The sequence below is a fragment of the Canis lupus genome, chromosome 18, assembly GCF_011100685.1.
Source record: "Canis lupus familiaris isolate Mischka breed German Shepherd chromosome 18, alternate assembly UU_Cfam_GSD_1.0, whole genome shotgun sequence".
NCBI lineage: Eukaryota > Metazoa > Chordata > Mammalia > Carnivora > Canidae > Canis > Canis lupus.
This window is the reverse complement of record NC_049239.1, coordinates 32,456,476-32,474,815: the sequence shown is the minus strand read 5'-3', so window position 1 is coordinate 32,474,815 and position 18,340 is coordinate 32,456,476. Positions and strand designations below refer to the sequence as shown.

The window sequence follows — 18,340 nt, the reverse complement described above, 5'->3', positions numbered from 1 at the left end:
AAGGAGTGGAATTAGAAATCAGAGTTTGTGAGCTCCCGGGCGGACCTGAGTGAGACAAGCTCTACAATCCCTCCTTAATCTTCAGTTCGATTTCTTTTCTGGACCGTCGTCATAAGCTGCCCTCCGCAACCTGGGAAACCCAAACAGGTTAGGTTAGGCCGCACGGTGTCAGCCCTTTGATTTACCAAATCCGACAAGGCTCTCGCGAAGGTCAAGTGCTCAGCTCTGAAAGCCGCGCCGTTGGGACGTGCGTGCAGAAGCAGGGGCGCCGCAGTAAATCCTGCTTTAACCCTGGCACTGGCGAGATGTGCAAACATCATTTGCTCAAGAAGTCGGCTAATTCCTCGTGATGGAGGGAGGGGGCCCGCGTGAGCAGATTGTCGAAGCCGGCCGGACCGGTTTAATGGATTAAGCTGCTTAAGAAAATTTGAGAAGACGCACCAGTTAATACGCACTCCGCCCTTGCACGGTGGGGGCAGCCTGGCGTTTTGGGTTTCATTGGCAGAGTTCCTCCCTCGATCGGAAGTGATCAGCCCGACAGCCGTTCATCTGCTGAGCTGTGATGGGCGATGGTGGATAATCGGAGGGAACCAGAGAGGCCCTTGGGTCCCCTGGGAACGGGAGGCAGGCCTGACTCCGGGCGCCCTGGAGGTGACTTCCTCCAGCGGCACAGGCGGGTGGGACCGGCGGTGTCTGAGCAGAGGCAAGAACAGGGTCCCCCGGAGGCTGGGCACCCAGATTCCCTGGCCGGCTCCAGTGCTGCCTTGGGATGGTCTGGCTGATCTCTGGGTCCCAAGTCCCTCTGTATTTAAAAAGGAGGAACTACCTGCAGTACCTGCCTCGCAGGGCCGTCTCAGCTCCGTAGTGGAGGAGCTCTATGTAAATCCCAGGTGTTATTTTTAAATGCCGAGGATTGTATCTAGGACAGGCAGATGGTGAGTGTTTGCCTGCCGTGGGGCCTGGGTATGTGGCCACCGAAGCAGGAATAGCAAGTGGAGAGTTAGAAAGGATCTCCGATGTCCTCTGTTCCTTTTTTTACACTTGGGGAAACTGAGGCCGTATGGGATCCCCGGGTGGCTCAGCGGTTTAGCACCGCCTTCAGCCCAGGTTGTGATCCTGGGGTCCTGGGATCGAGTCCCCCATCGGGCTCCCTGCATGGAGCCTGCTTCTCCCTCTGCCTGTGTCTCTGCCTCTCTTTCTCTCTCTGTGTCTCTCATAAATAAATTAAAAAAAAAAAAAAACTTAAAAAAAAAAAAAAAAGAAAAGAAATCGAGGCCATGGAGCAGCTCCTCCAGGTCCTGCTGGTGAATCCCACGTACCTGTATCAAAACCCCGTTGTTCGGAGGGATCGAGTCATGTGTGTGGTTTGGCGGCTGTTAAGGATCCCTAGGGATGACCCAAGAAGGGCTGCTCATTCCCTAGGAATTATCAGACTGAGCCTGTTGTGTGTTAGACAATACACAGTCACGGCCACGTTGCGAGTTCCTTAACTGTGTCCTTAGAACCCAGGGTCTGTCCCCAAAGTCTGTTTGTTCTGTGCCTAAGTGACACGCGCTCTTAGGTAGCCAGCCGCACTTGGCCAGGCTGTGCCCTTTCTGGGGAGGCAGGTGGGGAAGAGGGACCTGTCGTCCGGGTACCAGCTCGGTGGGGAGAGTGAGGGAGAATGCATGGAGGGAGGGGACTAGTGATACGTACCAGTCCTGTTTATTGAACCCCAAGCATCTGCCAATTACTCTGTTGTATTTAATTTATCCCTTTTATCTATTTTGTTAAAATATTTTATTTATTTATTCATGAGAGACACACAGAGAGAGGCAGGGACACAGGCAGAGGGAGGAGAAGCAGGGTCCCTGCAGGGAGCCTGATGTGGGACTCGATCCCAGGACCTGGAGACCACGCCCAGAGCTGAAGGCAGCTGCTCAACTGCTGAGCCACCCAGCGTCCCTCCCTTTATCTATTATATGTGTAGGTATTATATCTGTCTCTCCCTCAGCAGCCCTGCCCAGGAGGCGGGATTACCCCCGTTTTGCAAGCGGAGAATTTGAGCTCAGAGAGGGTAGCTCCCTGGTCTGAAGTCACACAGCTCTAGAGAATCCGGCATCTGGCCGCCTGGGTGTGCCAAGTCAGAGCCGCCCCCCTCCTTGCTTGGCCTCCTGCAGCCCCTCGTGGAGGGCTGAGGGGGCAGTTGGCGTGGGCTATTCTGAGAAAGACAGCTTTACTGTGGCTTTTCCCACCCTGATGTCTCAGGGAGTTAGTATTTAAAAAATATCTGACCTTCTGGCTGGGCCTTGCTATTTTTATTTTTGGAATGTCACGGCTTAATGAGTTGGGTGGGTAAATCTATCTTATGAGACGTGTTTATTTTTTTCCTCCACAATTTGCTGCTCCTCTGCAACTGTTGCTGCCTTTCAGAAAATGAAAAGAGCTCATAATAGACCAAATTTCCCAGATGGATGTCCTTGCATTTGCTCTTTTTTTCCCCACTGTGAACACTTGCCCCCTTTTATCTCTCATCCTTTTATAGTTGATGGGGTTTTTGAAGCTAGGATATCAGTGGTAAATGGTTCCATATGTCTTTCAAAGATTTTCCTCAAATATTAGCATATTTTTTGTTCTTTGTAATAAATTTTATTAATGAAACATTTTTTGAAGGATGGAGAAAAGTACCAAGAATAACACAAAACCTGGGCCTTTCACCCGGCTCCACTGAATTCTAATACCCTGTCATGCTTGCTTCAGATTGTTTTAAAGAAAGAAAGCTTACATTTGAAGTTCATTGTGTCCCCTCTGATCCCATTTGCCAGAGGGTAACCACTCTCCTGAATTTGCTATTTTTTTCCTATACATTTAAAAAAAAAAAATATATATATATATGAATTTTTTTTAAGAGAGGGAAGGCATGCCCTCACATGAAGTGGGGGAAGGGCAGGGGAGAGAAGGAGAGAGAATCTCAAGCAGGGTCTCTGCTGAGCACAGGAGCCCGACACGGGGCTCGGTCCCATGACCCTGAGATCATGATGGGAGCCAAAATCGAGAGTCAGGTGCTCCACCGACTTTCCCATCTGTATCTACCCATTAAAGTCTTACAGGTTTCAAACTTGATCTCATTGATCTTCTCCAACTGGCTTTCCCCTCACAGAGCAGTAGGTTTCTGAGGTTTACCCATGTGGGTTCCTGCCACCCCAGTTCGTTACATAAAAGCCCGGGGTTACTAGTATTCCCTGGTGTGACTGTTTCCCCAGTTTTCTCCCATTCTCCTTTTGTTTTTTAAAGATTTTATTTATTTATTCATGACACACACACACACACACACACACACACACACACACAGAGGCAGAGACACAGGCAGAGGGAGAAGCAGGCTCCATGCAGGGAGCCTGATACGGGACTCGATCCCGGGACTCGATCCCGGGACTCCAGGATCGCGCTCTGGGCCAAAGGCAGGCGCCAAACCGCTGAGCCACCCAGGGATTCCCCCCCCCCGCCCCCCGCCGTTTTCCTTTTGATGAATGTTCAGTTTGTCGTGCAATTTTATGTCGTGGTGGTACCCACAGCGAAGGTTCTCTGGCTGCTGTCTCTTGTGCGTTTCCCCCCGGCCTGGGGTGTGCGTGGAGAGAGGGCTGGCGGGTCCAAGGGTCGGAGCATCTTCTGCATCACTGGAGGTTGCCAGCTTGCTCTCCTGAGTGACTCTTCCACGTGCAGCGCAGGTTCCTGCACTCGCAGCTCAAAGGTGTCAGACTTGAGTTTTTTTTGCAAGTCTGATGGGCGTGAAAGAGGACTTTATGGTTCCGTTCGTTATTTCTTGATTACAAGTGAGCTTGAGTATATCTCGAGTGGCTATTTGAGTTTTCTCATCAGTGGAAGTACCTGTTGGTACGCTCTGTCCGGTTTTCTAGTGGGTGGCTTGTGTTTTCCCTTAGAGTCTTATAGGAAAATCATAGGTAGATAGTGATCTTTGTGGGTCATAAATGTGGCAGCCTTCCAGCCAGTGGTTTTACCTTTTAAATGTGTTTGTGGAAATAATAGTGAAAGGGAATATAAGAGAAGGGAGAAGAAATGTGTGGGAAATATTAGAAAGGGAGACAGAACGTAAAGACTGCTAACTCTGGGAAACGAACTAGGGGTGGTAGAAGGGGAGGAGGGCGGGGGGTGGGAGTGAATGGGTGACGGGCACTGGGGGTTATTCTGTATGTTAGTAAATTGAACACCAATAAAAAATAAATTAAAAAAAAAAAGAAAAAAAAATAAATAAATGTGTTTGTGGGATTCTTTGTTGACCAGGAGTTGGACACTTTAGCGTGGTTGTATTTATCAGCCTTTATGATCTGTGTGTTGTGAGTCTTACTTCAGAAATCCTATCTTATCTCGAGCTCATAAAAATACTGTTTTCGACCTAAGCGAAGCTCATTTTGCTTTTCCAGCCTGATTCCTTGGTTTGGTTTGACATTTTTCGCACTTCCCTTGCCTGGGCATCTCTCTGCAGAGCTAAACGTGGGGCCAGAGCAGGATCCTTCTTCTGGACTCTGTGACTCTTTCTGAGAGCTGCTTAAGTGCAGGGTTGATTGGCCCTCTCATAAGCCCGGCTTATCTGCAAGCCTGATAAAATTGGCCAGAAAGCTGTCCCCCGTCTCGTCCTTCACTGTAGCTTCCCTGGCTGACTTGCACTTCCTGCTGCTGCTGCTGCTGCTGCTGCTGATTGAAGCTAAAAAGGCAGAAGACTTTCTCAGTCAGGGCCTGACTCCCTGGGCCTGACATGCAGCCGGCCCTTGGCCAGGACGCCCGTGTGCGTCAGGGTTCATCTGGTGGTCTTTCACTTGTGCACCTTTCCTCCTGCAGGCCCACGAGTGGTCTGCAGAGACCCAGTCTCATTTCTCCATTGTAGTTTGGAAATACAGATGGGTTCAAGTAGGGTTTAAAGTCAGAACTTGAGAGTGTCAGATTTGGAAGGGTCTGGATGCATCATGCCTGCTTTGCTGCACACCTGGGGGTGCAGAGAGGCGGGGGGAGCAGGCTAGCCATGGTCCGAGCCTTCCTGGTTGTGGGGAGCAGCACGGGGCTCATTTCAGAGTGTGGTGAGGACATGGGACACAGAGGAAGTGTCTTTGGATGGGGCCCTTAGGGTCCTTTTCTTATTTTGAATAGACATATCGTCTTCTGGCCCAGGAGTCTGCTAACTGTGGCCCACAGGTCAGAGCCAGCCTGTTGCAGTCCCGGAGCTAAGAATGGTTTTAACATTTTTCAACTATGAAAAAAAAATCAAACATAGTGGATTTTGATGAGAGGGAACACTCATCAGGAACGAGGTGACCTGCCCCCCCCCCCACCCCAAATTCGGCTCTTCTCATTAGTAGCTCTTGTACTATGGAAAATTGCTCTCAGTTATTACCACTTTTTGAATTTCACTAATATAAATTTTGTGGAATAGTTTTCCCTCTCCTTTTCTGTAAGTACCTGTATGTCTTTAATTAGGCCTCCTGTCCCGCACAGCCTGGCCTGCAGAGTTTACAGCCCCCTGTGCTAGCTGTGTGGCTTTGGGCAGGTTGCTTCTTCGGTCTCTCTGGGTCCTTATCTGCCGATTTCGTAGGGCTGTTGTAAAGCAATAGGAAGAACTTACGTCATACTGCTCCACGCATTGAGAGCTGCAGTAGATGTTAGATCTTCCCTAGGGAAAAGTCAGTAATAATCGGTTTCTTACGGGCCGGGCCGCTTAGGGGAGCAGAGGAGGGCTAGGGGGCAGGGGGTGCAGGGGGTCCATGCCCACCTCTGAGGGTCAGCATCACGAGGAACACCACCCCCTAGCATTGCCATCCAGCCCCAGCGAGCTGTGGATGGTGGACCTTGCAGGGGCTGCGTCCTGAAGGCTCTGCAAATCCCCACGACGTTCACGCCGTTCCTACATAATTTTCCTCATGAAATGCAATGAAGCATAACTAAAAAATGTAAGTAACAGCTTCAGACCCTTAATGAGGCTATAAATACGGGACAAAAATAATTTATAAAGCTATTTCCTGGTGAGGAGCTGTCTTTTTCCCAGACCTCTTCACTCTCTCTTTGCTTGCCCCATCGATACTGGCCATTAGCTCTCTTTGCTAACTCATTTTAGGAAGGAAACAAAGCATTTATCACCTCGTGGTGGTTGCTGTTTTTTGCATTTCATGCGAAAAGCAAACAAGAAACCTGTGTCAAGTGCAGATGCCGGGCAGACAGCTAGGCTCACTCACTGCTCTCTCCCTCCATCCGTCACTTGTCCCTGCGGCGAAGTTTCACCCGGCCTTCCTTCAGTGTCCGTGCAAATAGGATGCATTGTACGTGTAAATGTGGAATCCGTGTCAGTGTGAGATCTGCAAGGTGCTGCAGTCCTGGGCTCAACCCGGAAGGTATTTTATACCTTCTCACCAGTTGCCCGGGGCTTGTATCTTCCTTGAGCAGATGGGTAAACAGAGTTTGGGGCTTCTGGAATGTTCTCAGGGGCAGAGCCGTGTGCAGTGCTAGACAGAGCCAGAGACCCGGCTGTGCACAGGCACTTGGAACCAGAGACTCAGACACCTCCCTGTGGCTGCTCCCTGTTGCTGGGAGCCAGAACCTTCCCCGTGGCAAAGCTCTGGGCTGTGCTTGGGACAGATGTCTCTGGGTCCCTCTGACGCTGATGCCACCACGTGGAGCAGTGTGGAGTCCAGGGGACCTTCGGGGATTTTCCAGGCGTGTTTACCAACAAATCATCGCAGGCCAGTCGCTTGGTGCTTTGCGTGTCACAAGCGCATGGAATGGACGTGTGTGTCGACGAAGGGAGCCACACCAGATGGTGGCTTCCAGTGGCCTCGTAGCATTATGTCTGTTGGCACCAGGCAGTGGGAAGAGGTGTGTTCATTGTCCGGGAGTGGGGGTGGGGGGGCTTTAGGGAAGCTCTGTTTGCGAGCTGAAAAACAGAAAACAAAGTTGTCTGTACGTGTGTGTCGTGTGTCTTGCCACACTGTTTCTTGAGCCTAAAGCCCGGATTGCCAGGAGCTGGAAGGATCAAGACAAAAGCAACCGGACAGAAACGGGAAAGCAGAGCCTGTCGATGGTTTGCAGATGATCAGCTGGGGACCGCATCGTGACGAGGAGGGTCCCGGGGAGAAGACCTCTCCCATTGCTCTGCTGGAAAAGTCAGCATCACTACCGGCGCACGTTCCAGAAGGAGAGTTTGGGTGATGCAGCAGCTGACTTTTTGCGGTTCCTCCAGTCTCGGCCCCCTCATCAGATACAGATTTGTGGGTGCCAGAAGTTTTGGAAGAAGCTGCTGCAGCAGGCTGTTTGCCTTTGCCCGTTGGGGGAGAACTCGGAATTTTTTTTTTTTTTTTGTTCATTCTTGGTGCAGATGGTGTAGTTATTTTAAGTAAGTGATGTGCTGCAGTGAAAATGGGCAACTCTTTCATTTTTCAGCTTAATGAAAAAAAGAAAAGGGAGAAGGAGAAACCCCAGCTAGCCAACTTCGTGCTAATGCTTGTCTTTTTTGGATTCTAAATGTGTCCCACGACACTGAGATGGGATAAATATTTCAGCCACTAGAAAGTCCTAATGTCGGGCTGAAAAGATTTCTTACCTCTTTTGAAGCAGATGGGGTAGTAATTTACGTGCACCTGTCCAGACACCCCCATGTCCCTTATTTTTAACTATGTATGTACAGGTCCCCACTCCCTTTCTTGGGGATGAGGCAGGGAGTGGATGGAACTTTGCAAGGAAGAGTATGAGGGATGGGAATAAATCATAGCTGAATGCTTGGCTTTCCTCTAAGAGCACCCACAAACATCTCCTGGGGACCCACCGGGTGCCTGGTGCCAGGGATGCGCTGAGTGAAACGGTGCCCCTCTACCTTCGGGAACGTGCAGCCCGGTGGGGAGGGAGTACAGACGCAGCAGTGAGCACAGATGGGATAAAGGACAACACAGGACACTGTCAGAGTGAAAAGCCAGGGGGACCCACTTTAGATGGGGTGTCCATGCAGAGGCCCCAACTGTAAGTGATATGAAGCCGAGGGCTGAAGGACGAGCGAGAAGATGAGCCAGATGCATGAGTTTGCTTCCACCGCCCGGATGAAGCACCGCAGCCTGGCTGGCTCAAACCACAGAGATTTGTTTCCTCGCAGGTCTGGAGGCTGTAAGTCTGAGCTCAAGGTTGGGGTAGGGCTGGTTTCTCCTGAGGCTTCTCTCCTTGGCTTGCAGATAGATGGCCATCTTCTCCGTGTCCTCCTGTGGTCTCTCTGGGCATGTATCTATCCTCTTTTTTTTTTTTTTTATGATTTTATTTATTCAAGAGGGACACAGAGAGAGAGAGAGAGAGAGAGGCAGAGACACAGGCAGAGAGAGAAGCAGGCTCCCTGCAGGGAGCCCGATGTGGGACTCGATCCCGGGACCTGGGATCATGCCCTGGGCTGAAGGCAGGCGCTAAACTGCTGAGCGACCCAGGGGCCCCTGTGTCTATCCTTTTCTTATAAGCAGGCCAGTCATATGGGGTCAGGGCCTGTCCCAAGGACCTCACTTTATATCAGTCACCTCTTTAAAGACCCTGTCTCTGAATACAATCCCATTCTGAGGTACTAGGGGACTAACTGGCACTTGAACCTATTGAATGGGGGGTGAGGGGACACAGTTCATCCTCTACCGCCAGGTGAAAGGTGGATGGAAGAATCGGAGTCAGCAGGTAGCAATGCCTGGAGTCCTCAGTGCAGAGAGGACGCTGATGTTGAGGAAATGACGTGGCAGTGGTAGGTGGGGCAGGTCATGACCGGCCTTATAAACCATGGCACAGGTTTTAGGCTTGTTAGGGAAGGTACCGAGACACCATCGGTGGCATTTCAAGACCTCAATGTGCTCGCAGGAGAAAGAACTGGGGGGCATGAGAAGAGAAAGTGGGAGGGTTGGTTTTCTCAGACTTTCTCAAGGATTTCTTGGCCTCAGCCCTATAGACATTTCGGGCCAGCTGATTCTTTGTAGTGAGGGGCAGCTGTGTGCATTGCAGATGGGCAGCAGTCCTGGCCTCGGTTCACTAGACGCCACAACCAAACGTCTCCGGACACCTCCACGTGTCCCCCGGGGGGTGGTGGGGGCAAATTGTCCCCTGTTGAGAACCACTGGTCTAAAGGGGACAGGAAGTCATGGCGGGTCGCACAGGGCCGTGCCAGTTTAATAAAGCACTTGGGATGGGTTTGAGGAAGATTTTTGAGTTCAGAGCCAACAGGATTTAGCTTCTCGGCCTTGGTTCCTCCTCGTGCTTTGGAGTTTGGTGATACGGTCGCCGCCCTGAAGGCCCCGGCGCGGGGCCCCGGGCACGTGTTGCTCAGAAGCTCGCAAAGGGCGTAGCTGTGCGTGGGCCTTCCCCGCCCGGGGACCCCAGTCCTGCCGTCGAAGCCCCCCAAGCCCGCGTATCATGGCCTGACCCGGGTGTCCGCTCCACGGCCTTGCGTTTGTCAAGGCCGCGTCCCGCGCCGGCCTGGTGGTGACTCTCAGAACAAGCACCTTGGCACCTAATCTGGCCAGTTTTCTGCCCCCGGAAATCTGGGTATCAGCGGGACTCTGCAGGTGCAGTGATCCTCCGGGGGACCTGCCTCCCCGGAGCCAGCTCTCCGGGCCAGCGCAGGGAGTTTCCAAAGCACACGGACCAGCAGCTGCATTCCGGAGCCCCGGCGAGCTCCCGGCAGCTTGCAGCTGAAGCCGGGGGTCGTTAGGAAGCAGGGGGATGGTGCGCGTTCTGGGGTGTGCATTCCGTGTCTGGCCCGCACCCCGCACCCGGCCGGCCTCCTGGGCTCCCCTCCTGTGATTCCCCTTCTTCCGAGATTGCTCTCGCCTGAAGGTGGTGAACTGGTCTCACGCTTTTCCCAGGGCTAGTGGTGGTTCTTTGGAGTCTTTTTTTTTTTTAAATGCTTTCCATCTTATTTATGTATTTATGTATTTATGTATTTTATGTATTTATTTATTTATAGAGACAGAGACAGAGACAGAGAGAGAGAGAGAGAGAGAGAGAGAGAGAGGCAGAGGGAGAAGCAGGCTCCATACAGGGAGCCCAACATGGGACTCGATCCCGGGTCTCTGGGGTCACGCCCTGGACTGAAGGCAGCGCCAAACCACTGAGCCACCCGGGCTGCCCTGTTTTTTGGGGTCTTGAGAGGGAATCTGATCCTGAGTGTGGCCCCAGTGGACGGAGCACCGCGGGGGAGTAGGGGGAAATAGTGGCACGGTCTGCCTGCAGCCCCTCGCAATCAGAGCTGTGGGGTTTGTGTTCCATACCCGCCAGTGCTCTGTGCTGAGCCGTCCTGGGCTCTTTCTTCGGGCCCGAGGGGCCCTCTGTTTCATCTCTGTGTCTGTCACCCTCCACTGCAAATGTCACCTTTTTCTTGGAACCTTTCCTTAATGCCTGGAATTTTTACTTTATCCTAAGGACATTGGGGAGCCATCCAATAGCTTTTTTTTTTTTTTTTTAGATTTTATTTATTTATTCATGAGAGGCACAGAGAGAGGCAGAGACACAGGCAGAGGGAGAAGCAGGTTCCCTGCGGGGAGCCCGACGTGGGACCCAATCGCGGGTCTCCAGGATCAGGCCCTGGGCTGAAGGCAGGCGCCAAACTGCTCAGCCACCTAAGCGTCCCCATTCAGTAGCTTTTTAAAGTGAGAAAGTGTCATGATGGATTTTCTCTTTGGCAAGGGCCTGCTGGCCGTGGGGGGAGGCAGGGAGGCCAAGCTGGGAGACTGACCGGGGCAGCGTGCTGGTACGGGATGGTGGTCGCTCGGGCTGGAGGCAAGCCTGGTGGCACTGAGGTTGACGTGCAGGGCTCGGGGATTGGCCCTCCATAGGGGGTGATGGAGTGAGGAGGGGTCAGGGAGGTGTTTCGGGTTCCCTTGTGGATAGTTGGGGCAGAGTGAGGCCCTCTCCTCATGTATAGCTGCTGTTCTAGAATCTTCAGTGAACTACAAAAACTCATTTTCAGTAGAGAGACCTGCACGTACATTATTAATTGAGTGCAGGGGGCGGGGCAGCGGGGGTGGCTACGAGGAATGTCCACAGCTGACGTACTGCTTGCCTGTGACTGTGTCCATTCCCATCTGTTGATGCTTACTTGTTCCGGTTATAAAATATTTTTTGGTATCGCCTCGGTGGTACTCCAGCCACACAACAGAGGCAGGGCTCGTCTCTGCTTGGAGAAGTAGGGGAGCAGTTCATAGAGTAACAAGTTGCATGAGAAAGGGTACCTAGGGGTTTATTAGTGGGAGACTCACAGGTCGAAGGGCATTCCAGGTAAACACAAGAAGCCAAGTAAAGGCTAGTGGCATGGTACAGAGGTCACATCGGGGGGTCTGGAATGAGATGCTTCTCTTTGGTGACGATCCTGGGCCCTGCCCTGCTCCTAGCTCTCGGGCAGATGTGGGCACCCCCTCTTTCTCTGCGCCTGTACCTTCCCAGCCTGAAGGGGGGAGCCCCAGCTTTCCACTCTGCATGGTGAGGACCTGCGCAGGTGTCTGGTCATGAAAATTCAGTAAATGCTTATTGGAGATTCAGGAGGAACCCGTGGAGGTCCCGGTCTTTTTCTTTCCTTTTCCCCTAAGACAACTCTGCCTCCAGGTGTTTCTTTGTCTCCTGGCCGTTGACCACACTGGCTCACACTGATGAGATTCATCAGATTTTGACTCCCTTGAAAATCTGCCCCGGGGTCCATTGGTGGATGAATTCAGCACCCCTGCCCACATGCCCTGGCCTTCCCTGTTTGCTTTCCAGCCTGACACTTGGCCCATCTTGGCAGGGCCTTGGCGTTTGGTGACTGTGCTCAGTGGTGTAGATTTAAACCTTGGGGCTTGGCTCTAAACTTCCAGGAACTCTGGGCAAATCGTTCAGTGACCTGGGTGCTCCCCACCCTCTCTCGCTGTGGGGGCTAGAAGGCCTGAGTTCAAGTATTCGGTGGTTGTAGGGCCCCGGAGTCTGAGGCCTGAAAGGAACCCTCAGTTCCTGCTCTTGGAGGCAGGTGGGAGCCCAGTGCTCACTCCTATCCTGGAACCTTCATGTTGAGCCACTGTTGAAGGCCTGGAAAGAATGTTTGAGTTTTACGACCGAGCTTTCCGACAGAGAAAGAAGGAAGTCAGTGAGCACCTGTTGTGTGCTGAGCACCTGCTACAGGCTTCCCCATATTTTTCCATCTCTAGTTCTCTTCGAGTCTCTGGGGTGGTGTGGGGTGGATTATCAGTCCATTTTGCAGATGTGGAAACTGAGGGCCAGGGAAGTCAGATTGCCTATGGGATGTCTTGCACATGTGACCCGTGTCGAACCAGAGCCCATGCAGTGGTGCGGGCGCGGCTCCTTGCCGTGTCTGCCTGTCTGATCCCCTCGTCCCCTCTCTCCCGCAGAGAGCCAGCTGCTCCCTGGGAACAACTTCACCAACGAGTGCAACATTCCAGGCAACTTCATGTGCGGCAACGGGCGGTGCATCCCCGGCGCCTGGCAGTGTGATGGGCTGCCCGACTGCTTCGACAAGAGTGATGAGAAGGAGTGCCGTGAGTGGCTGGCCCTTTGCCGGGGTGGGGGCGCGGGAGGTCCTGGGGACGAGGGCCTGCTCTGGCTCAGACCCTGCGCGCTCCGCGTGCCGCGAGCTGGTGGGTTCGCAGTCTGGCCCGCAGTCCTGGCCCGTCCACTCCGCAGCTGTGGCCGGGGCAGCACGGTCGGTGCGGAGCTTGGAGTCCTGGTGGGGACGGAGCCTCAGCTGTGGGAGAACAGAGGCCCCCTCCACCCGCACTTCCCAGCCCCACCCTGGGGCACTGTCTTTGCTTTTGCTTTATATATGCGGACTCTGAGACTCCCAGAGGTGATGCAGCCTCCGTGGCTCCCGTCCAGTGAGGAGCAGATCTGGATTTGCACTCAGGGCTGCCTGACCCCAAGGCCCAGGCTGGGAACTGTCTTTCACATCTTGTACATTGTGAAATGTTCTTAATCATGAAATAAGTTGTAGCTTCCTGCCAAGTATCCCGCACGTAGCTGGTAGTGAGGAGATTGTAATTTGCTTGCACCTGCCCTTTTGTCTGCTGAGATGGCCTGGGCACCCCCTTCGCATGGGCACCACCAGGAGCTGCGTTTTTTCTTATCGTCCCCACCCCACCTCCTCCTTCAGCCTCTTTCCTATTCTCTGCCCCCAAAATATGCATGAGATTTGAGTCTGTGGCGATCTATAAGAAAAGCAGCAGCGGATGTGAGTGAGGGCATCCGGGGTGGTGGGTGACCACGCTCCCTGCCCCGTAGAGTGAGGTGCTGCAGGGTGAGCTCGGCCACAGCACCCTGGCAGACGGGAAGCGCACCTGAGGCGTGCTGGGCCCTGGGTTCCCCAGGGGGTCAACTGCCCGGGGACCGCACAGCTGGACACTGGTTCTTGGCTCGTCCATGAGCTTCGGGCACCAGGCCACAGGGCCTCACTGACAGGAGAACTGTGTGTTCTGGCTCCGAATCTGCTCTCTTTCTGGAAGCCAGCTGAGGAAATGGCTGAGGAGATGATAATTTGAACTTTAACGTTGCTGGGACGGGGATTTGAGGCCCAGTCTATTGACGCACGGGAAGGGGAACTGGGTTGGAGCCCACCTCTTGAGCCAGCCACCCCTCCCTCCCTCATGATGTGCTCCCTTGGGCCTGCTGCCTGCCCAGAGACCGGCCCCTCGACTGGCCCTGGGGTCCGATAGCGCTGCTTGCCTGGCCCTGCTCTTCAGGGAACGTTTGGGAGGGGAGTGGATTAGGAAATCTGTTTTTTTTTTTTTTTTGGTGGGGAATATTCATTTTGTTTATTGCATGTGACTTTTTTTTTTTTATATAACAGACCAGTATACATAATGCATTTTTATTTTTGCAGAATTTTTTAAAAAAGTATTAATGTCTATTTCAGCTTTCTCTGTGTCTAGGTCTTCAAAATTGATAGAAACATAATGTATACAGTGAGATCGTGCATGAACTCTGTAATTTGTCCAGTTTTGAGTGTCATTAAACAATTCACAAATATATAGAATGTTCATTTTTGGAATACAGTGTGTATATATGAACTGTAGTAAATGCAGATTTTCTTTAGCTAAGCCGGGAGTATTCAGCCCAGGGTCAGTGTATGAAAGCATACGGGGTTTGGACATGAGATGTAAGTTTTATTCTCAGCTTTGTCAATAGCAGCTGTGTGATGTTAGGATATTCTGTGACATTCTATGTCTTGTATCACGTCTAATTCCATGATTTCAGAATTTATGCACAAATTGGAAAAGGTGATGGAAAGAGAATATTAAAAAAAAAAAAAAAAAAGATGATTTAGGCAGCTGCCTGGCACTGTTTGGTTTGGTTTGGAACAGGCTTGCGTTGGATGTTCTCTGTCTCTTTTCCTCATTTCCTACCCTGAACCCCCAAGCATATTAAAGGCTTGATTGGCATTTATTTAGTGTTTTGATCAAAACATAATTTAAAAACCCGTACACACAAACACACACATTAAAGAACCCCTCTTCTGTTGCCTTTCTCTTTTTTTCTTTTTGTCTTTAAATCATTGAGAACAGAACATTAAAAAGTTTAGGTAAGAGAGGGAAGGGAAAAGAGGTCATTTTTCTAAAACAAATTCTACTTGCATTTTGGAATTTCTTCCGTATTTCTTCCCAGTCTGGGGGTTGAGAGTATGAGCACTGGGGACAGAGTGTCCCCCATCCCAGCCCTCCCTCCCACCTGTCTGCCCTGATCACATGCTGCTGCTCAATCGCTGCTGCTCAATCAGAGGGAAATTAGTAGGATGTCCTAGGCTTGAGCCCCGGGAGGATTGAACGAGAAATACTAGGCCCTGGTCAGCCTTGTTGTGGAGGTTAAATGCATGTGGAACACATGGCACGGTGTCTGGGTATCCTAAACATCAGCGGTTACCCGTCAGTCTGTACAAACTGTTTTATACAGGTGTCGTCATGGTGGTGTGTCACGGAGTCACCTGCTTTTTTCGACTTGACATTAGAGGCCCTTTGCCACATGACCATTTTTATTTAATTTTTTAATTTAATTTTTTTAAAAGATTATACTTATTTATTCATGAGAGGCACACAAAGAGAGGCAGAGAGACACGGGCAGAGGGAGAAGCAGGCTCCCTGCAGGGACTCCAGGATCACGCCCTGGGCCGAAGGCAGATGCTCTGCCACTGAGCCAACCAGGGGCCCCGTCACATGACCACATTTAGCCTTCAGGATTGTTGTTTGGTGAGGTTGCCTACTGTCCTATCATGTTGGTGTGGGGTACCCTAACCGTTGCCCTGTGGTGGGGTGTTTGCTTGGGGTCAGTGAAGGAACTTCCCCATACCCAGGGAGCAGTTGACACGATGGTTTCAGCCAGAGCCAGGCTGGACTGGGCTGAGGTCTTCAGGGTGCCAACCGCACCGTCTTTTCCAGGGCACTTTGAGAGCAGCTGCCGTAGAACTCAGGCCTCCTCTCTGTCCTTCCTTTGATTCTTTGGTTCTGGGATTCTTTGGACCAATGTGGTCCTTACGGGGAGGAGAGCGAAGGTGACTAATGTCCTCTCTGCAAGAGAGATGATTGCCTCAAGGATCCCAAGAAATGACTTCGGCCTTTGGAGGATAGTAGACTTAAGAAAGGGGAATTCTTGTGCTTTCCAAAGGGTGAGAGAAGAGGCCGGAGAGCTGTGTCGTGTTGGGATGGGATGAGTTAGAAGCTGTTCTGTCTTCATAGCAGAGGAAGGATTTTCATTATTTTTATCATAAACATAATAAAAATCACATACTGTAAATATTAGGGGAACAGGAAGGGACCTTAGCAGCATAGCACCTAAAGTCTGAACGTCTGAACTCTAACGGAACCACTGTTAGAATCTTAGAAGCTTTTTTTTTTTTTTTTAATTTTATTTATTTATTCATGAGAGACAGAGAGAGGCAGACACACAAGCAGAGGGAGAAGCAGGCTCCCTGCAGGGAGCCTGGTATGGGACTCGATTCCAGGACCCCAGGATCACGCTCTGAGCCAAAGGTGGACGCTCAGCTGCTGAGCTACCCAGGTGTCCAGCATCTTAGAAGCTTTTATTCAGGGTTTTTCCCAGCTGTGATCACTGTAGGTATACAATTTTCTATTTTGATTTTTTTCCCCAGTAACATTTTGATCTTTTAACATTTTATTTATTTATTCATGAGAGACACAGAGAGGGAGGCAGAGACACAGGCAGAGGGAGAAGCAGGCTCCGTGCTGGGAGCCCGATGCGGGACTCGATCCTGGAACCCTGGGATCATGACCTGAGCTGAAGGCAGACGCCCAACCTCTAGGCCTCCCAGGCGTCCCTCCTTTTAATATTTTAATGTATTTTCTTTCATATTTCTCCATCAGTTTTAATGCTTAGGAAAACAGTCCATTCACATGATATAATATAGTTTATTTACTCATAATTTGGCGTTTATGTTGTTTCCAGTTTTCCAGGGTTAGAAATAGTGTTCAATGTTGTGAACATGAGGGTGGACATGACTTTTCCCCTGTTTTGAGAGATTTTCTTAGACTGGGTTCTCAGAAGTGAAATTACTGGGTCAGAGGACAGGAGCCTGTTATAGTTCTTGAAACCAATGCTCACTTATTTTGCTAACGGTTCATACCCTGTGCTCCCTCACGGGCAACGTGTGAGAATTCTGGTTTTATTTTAGTCTTGGCAGCATTGGTTAATATCTTAAAAAATATTTTTTTTGGCTAATTTAATAGAAAAGTTACATATTTTAATTTTTATTTTTTTATTGTCTAAGAAGTTTAAATGTTTTCCCGTAGCGCTATTTACAAGTCATACTTCTGATTTTTGTGAAATTATCTATTAATGGACTAGAATAAATTCCCACTCAGATTGAGTCATTAAATATTCCACCTTGTGAATCTGGAGAACCTCCTCCTTAGAGTTTTTTTATTTATTTATTTTTTATTTTTTATTTTTTTTCTCCTTAGAGTTTTGAAAGAAGAGGCTCATTTTGGGATAGTTTGAGTGAGTTTCTGCTTTTGGTTGATAGGATGTCCTAAATGATCATTTTGTCCAAATAACTTTTTTTTTTTTAAGGATTTTATTTATTTATTTGTTCATGAGAGACAGAGAGAGAGAGAGAGAGGCAGAGACACAGGCAGATGGAGAAGCAGGCTCCACCCAGGGAGACTGATGTGGGACTCCATCCCAGGACCCCAGGATTATGACCTGAACCAAGGACAGATGCTCAACCACTGAGCCACCCAGGTGCCCCAGGAATAGAGATGTTTTAGAAAAATATGGAAGCCCCATGAATGCAGAGATAATTTGAGAGCTTCCTCTGGGTTGCCCTGGCCCAGGCATATTACGCTGTATTAACTCATTGGACTGTCACAAGCCTTATGAGGGAAGGGACTGTTGTTACTTCCAGATGAGGAACCTGAACCCAGAGAGATTACCAGAGCTGGCCTGTTGCCCTAGAGAATGAATGCCCAGCACCTTCCTCCACCAGAGACCACAGGCTTTCTCTACCTGCTTCTGTGTTACTGTGCTGAATCGGATTCTCCTGTATGTTACCACTACTAACCTGCTTTTTTTAAAAAAACCCTGAGAAACATCAATAATGTTCTTCTATGTAGATGATTTCTGAGGCGGCCGTTAGTGCCATGAGTCTCTGCAAGAAGAGACTGTGTGTACTGTAATTACTGCCACACGCTGTAATAATAAAGCAGCCGTCCAACTTTCCAGAACTCACACGTGGCCTGGAATCATGAGCCTTGGGATCTCCTTCCAGCTTGGTGTTGGATTGTAGCTGCCATCTCTCTGTGTCCTGACCACATGGGGGAGAGGTCTTGGAGGTTTGAGTTCCGTGTCACAAGCTGGTCGTCGTCTTTGAAAAATGAGATGGATCGATGTCTTTGATCAGGCGTGTATAGACTTTCCAACCTTAGGTCCTGTGTGTGTACCCGCCTGTGCGTGCACGTGAAGGTGGGGGTGAAGAGGAGATGGGGATGCATTCAAGCATCTTGTCAAGTGATAAGATTTTAATGGATTTCCAGGTTCAGAGACTGGAAAGTGCAAAACTGGAACTTGAATTTTATTTGCTTTTACTATTTCCAACCATTTCTTGAATGCGACTTTTCACCACTCTGGTGTGATGGCGGAAACCCATGAGAGGCTTCAGAGGGCAAGTTTGGAATAAGGAACACCCGAGAAATACGAAGGTGGAGGAAAGTAGCAGGGGACATGGAAACGCTTCCTTTTTATCATCCTTCTCCTCTTCTGCCTGTAGGTGGTGCCGCATGTAATGTTTTCTTGTAAGGTTTGTGCTCTCGGGCAAGCAGAGATGAGGGCACAAAACTGGAGTGTGAGATTTTTCTTTTTTTAA

At 50.4% G+C, this 18,340-nt stretch overlaps 1 protein-coding gene across 1 annotated transcript in view; it reads left to right on the top strand.

Annotated features, from left to right (window-relative positions):
* The window catches only part of LDLRAD3 (low density lipoprotein receptor class A domain containing 3), a 233,095-nt gene that overhangs the window by 60,227 nt on the left and 154,528 nt on the right, over positions 1-18,340 (top strand). The window contains exon 2 of the mRNA XM_038563024.1: positions 12,369-12,515. Coding sequence (XP_038418952.1) covers positions 12,369-12,515 — 147 coding nt within the window. The remainder of the gene's footprint in view (positions 1-12,368; positions 12,516-18,340) is intronic.